The following is a 3589-nucleotide window of genomic DNA, read 5'->3' as shown; positions in this document are numbered from 1 at the left end:
AAAAGCCCCCAGCAGACACGAGCCCCAGGTCTGCTTGCTGCAGGCTTTGTCCCTGGTGGCCAGGGAGGCATGGGGGGGGACAGGAAAAGCCTTGCGAGCTGCAGGTGGGGGTGGCTGGAGGTGTTTCAGGCTGCTTTTTTGGCTAGCACGAGGTATGGCGATGGACTTGCGGGGGGGCAGCATCCCTCCTGGAGTGCCACCCTCATCCCCAAACACAGATGAGCACCGGGGTCAGTGGCATGCCCTGGCAGACAGGGCTTCCTGCGGTGTGGCTGGTCCCACGGTGCTGGTTACACTGGCTGTCACAGCTGCACATGTTGGCACAGGGAGGTCGTGGTCCCAGCAGGGACCACTGGTCACCAGTGTGGCGGCTCTAGCTGTGCTTTCCTCTCCTGTGGTACTGTGTGGCTTTGTCTCCACCAAGGCATCCCCCCAGAGCCTCATCATCCTGCCCAGCCCGGGTCCTTCTCTTGGCCGTGGTGCTGACCCCCCAACACTGAGATGTCCCCCTCTGCCTCCGTCCCCAGGTGCCGAGTCCTTCGGGTTGTTCTCCTGTGTGATCAACGGGGAGGAGCAGGAGCAGACCCACCGTGCCGTGTTCAGGTGAGCTGGCCGGCACGAGCCGTGTCCCCAGCCTCTTGCTGGGGAAAGCTGGTGCCACCCTCCCACCATGGCAGGGACAGCCCAAGCCCTAGTGTTTCCAGGGTGGGGGACAAACCACTGCCCGTAGCTCCTGCCCTGCCCAGGAGCAATGTCTGCCCAGGCAAGACCTCCAAGGGCAGCTGGGACCGCTGGGGAGCAGCATGGGAGGTGCAATAGGGATACCCTTGCCCTAGGCACCAGGATGCTGCCGCCTTTTGAGCCTAAACCTGCTCTGATGCTTTATTTAGCATCTCGGGTCCACATGGCTAATTACACCTGCCTTGCCTGGGCTGGCGGTGGGTTTTGAGAAGGCCACCAGCGCTGCTGGCCAGCCCGGTGCCAGTGTCTCTCCACCCAGGTTTGTGCCTCGCCACGTGGATGAGCTGGAGCTGGAGGTGGACGATCCTTTGCTGGTGGAGGTGCAGGCGGAAGATTATTGGTATGAAGCCTACAACATGCGGACGGGCGACCGGGGCATTTTTCCTGCCTACTATGCTATCGAAGTCACCAAGGACCCCGACCATGTAACAGGTACCAAGCCTCTGCGTGTAGCCTGCTGATGTCCCCGCCTTGTGTCACCTCCTCTCTGCTGAGTGGAGGCTGGTGCTGAGCTGGGGGATGGAAGGGGACTGAGCTGGGCACCCGGCAGGGAGACATGCGGACGGGCGACCGGGGCATTTTTCCTGCCTACTATGCTATCGAAGTCACCAAGGACCCCGACCATGTAACAGGTACCAAGCCTCTGCGTGTAGCCTGCTGATGTCCCCGCCTTGTGTCACCTCCTCTCTGCTGAGTGGAGGCTGGTGCTGAGCTGGGGGATGGAAGGGGACTGAGCTGGGCACCCGGCAGGGAGTGATGGGCAGCTTCTGGAGTGATGCTGGGAGCTGGTTTTGCAGGAAGCTTTCCCTGGGAAATGGGAATATGGAGAGGGGAGATGTTGCTCAGCCCACATGCCCAGTCACGATTCCCACTGTGTGCTCTCTCTTCCAGCTCTGGCCAAGAGCAGCGACTGGGTGGACCAGTTCCGGGTGAAGTTCCTCGGCTCGGTGCAGGTTCCCTATCACAAGGGCAATGACGTGCTGTGTGCGGCCATGCAGAAGGTAGTGTCCCACCCCATCTCTGGGAGTGCGAGCACCTGTTCCAGCAGTAGGGCAGAGCCTCAGTGGGGAGGGAAAGGGTGAGCCATCATCCCCGCTCATGAGTCCCAGGGCTTTGTCTCTCTTTCTTCTCCCCCAGATTGCCACCACACGCCGCCTCACTGTGCACTTTAACCCACCCTCCAGCTGCGTCCTGGAGATCAGCGTGCGCGGGGTCAAGATTGCCGTGAAAGCCGACGACTCCAAGGAGCACAGCAAGGTAGTTCCCCGCTCCACACTCACCTCGTCCCTTCCCCAGCCCCTGCTCTGAGCTGGCTCATGCCCCCTGCACCACAGGCCATGTTTGTGTATGAAAATTGAAGGTTTCCACCCCGTGTCTGAGGGTGTTAGGAACACCATCAGTGGTGTTGTAGGGTCACCATAGGGTCCGCTGTGCCTCACAGGACCCCAGCTTTGGGCTGTACAGCTGCCGAGTGCATCGCTGTGCTGGGATGCTGTGAGCTGAGCCGTCCCAGTAATCTGTCAGCTGCTCCTAAACCTGCTGCTACTATTTTGAGTGCTGTCCTCCAGAACTGCCCTGTAATCTCTTTAGCGGGCTAGGACGGGCTTCTGATTAGCGTTCTGCATAAGTAGCCTAGCAAAGCACGGGGGGATGCTGGGCAGAGGCAGCAAGCTGTTGGGAAATAGGAGTAGTTCATGGCTCTGAGCACTGTGCCAGATCTGGGCTGGGGTTTCTGCAAGTCTTGCCGGTGTCTATAGGATGCCATCAACTTAGTTGCTCTTTAAACCCATGTATAAGTAAGTTCTCATTTCTGGCTGGGCCCCTTGGAACACCCAGGCTTGAATGACTTATTTAGTTTGGAGTTATCCATTCACTGTCTATCCACTGGTATCTCTGAGAGCCCTTTTGGCGAGGGAGGAGGGCTGTATGTGCCAGGCAGACAGCAGCACTGACTCTAGCCTGAGCACAGCCTAACCCGGGGCCTCCGGGGAAACCCCGCAGGTGGGGGGGGAGCCAGCAGGGCCGCCTGTGTGCAGGTGCTTGGGGCTGCCCTGAAACTGCTGCTGGTGGCAGCCCAGGATCAGGCTCCAGTTCATCTCACTGCTCAGTCCAAGGGCATATTTCCAGGGACCAGACACCGGCTGGTGCGCAGGGCGGTGGGGAGGAAAGCTTTGAGTTTGTCTCTCTTTCCCCCTCCAGGTAAACAAGTGTAGCCATTTTTTCCAGCTGAAGAACATTTCCTTTTGTGGATACCATCCAAAGAACAACAAGTGAGTAGTGGGGAGATGTGGAGGCTTCCCAGCACCCCAGTCCTGAGGGCTCCGCTTCCCCTACGAGCCCAGTGCTGCAGCTTCATGCAAAAGCAGCCTCTAGATGGGAATTACATCCCTGCTCCGGGCATGGTCCATGGCAGCAGGTGGCCACTAAGGTTTGGGAGGGGTGGGGGTGCAGGTCCCAGACCCCTGTGCTCAAGGGGGGGTACACCGTGGGGATTCTGGGGTACCTGTGCCTGCTCATCCGGTCACAGCCATCTCTCTGCCCTCAGATATTTTGGGTTCATCACCAAGCACCCTGCTGACCACAGATTTGCCTGTCATGTCTTCGTCTCGGAGGAGTCCACAAAGCCACTGGCGGAGTCTGTCGGGTGAGTCCTGGCTGGGCAGGGAGGGCTGAATCTTGCCAACTCCCCACATGTGTGGGGCTTGGACCTGGCCGGGGGCTGGCACCAGGCTTGGGGTGAGAGCCAGGGCTGACAGGGCTAGGGGCAGCGTATTCCTGACAGCGCTGGAACACGTCCCAGAGCAAGGCTTTGCAGGCAGATGGCTGCAAGTCATGCGCTGTGCAGGGG

The 3589-nt window shown here is 59.6% G+C and overlaps 1 protein-coding gene across 1 annotated transcript in view; it reads left to right on the top strand.

Annotated features, from left to right (window-relative positions):
• The window catches only part of MAPK8IP1 (mitogen-activated protein kinase 8 interacting protein 1), a gene marked incomplete at its 5' end in the record, with an annotated part of 5133 nt that overhangs the window by 1241 nt on the left and 303 nt on the right, over positions 1 to 3589 (top strand). The window contains 6 exons of the mRNA XM_010076489.1: positions 528 to 603; positions 1001 to 1173; positions 1633 to 1742; positions 1879 to 1998; positions 2941 to 3011; positions 3287 to 3385. Coding sequence (XP_010074791.1) covers positions 528 to 603; positions 1001 to 1173; positions 1633 to 1742; positions 1879 to 1998; positions 2941 to 3011; positions 3287 to 3385 — 649 coding nt within the window. The remainder of the gene's footprint in view (positions 1 to 527; positions 604 to 1000; positions 1174 to 1632; positions 1743 to 1878; positions 1999 to 2940; positions 3012 to 3286; positions 3386 to 3589) is intronic.

This window comes from Pterocles gutturalis, unplaced genomic scaffold (genome assembly GCF_000699245.1).
Source record: "Pterocles gutturalis isolate BGI_N339 unplaced genomic scaffold, ASM69924v1 scaffold34303, whole genome shotgun sequence".
NCBI classification, from domain to species: domain Eukaryota; kingdom Metazoa; phylum Chordata; class Aves; order Pterocliformes; family Pteroclidae; genus Pterocles; species Pterocles gutturalis.
The sequence above is the reverse complement of the archived record's forward strand: the minus strand, read 5'-3'. Positions and strand labels throughout refer to the sequence as shown.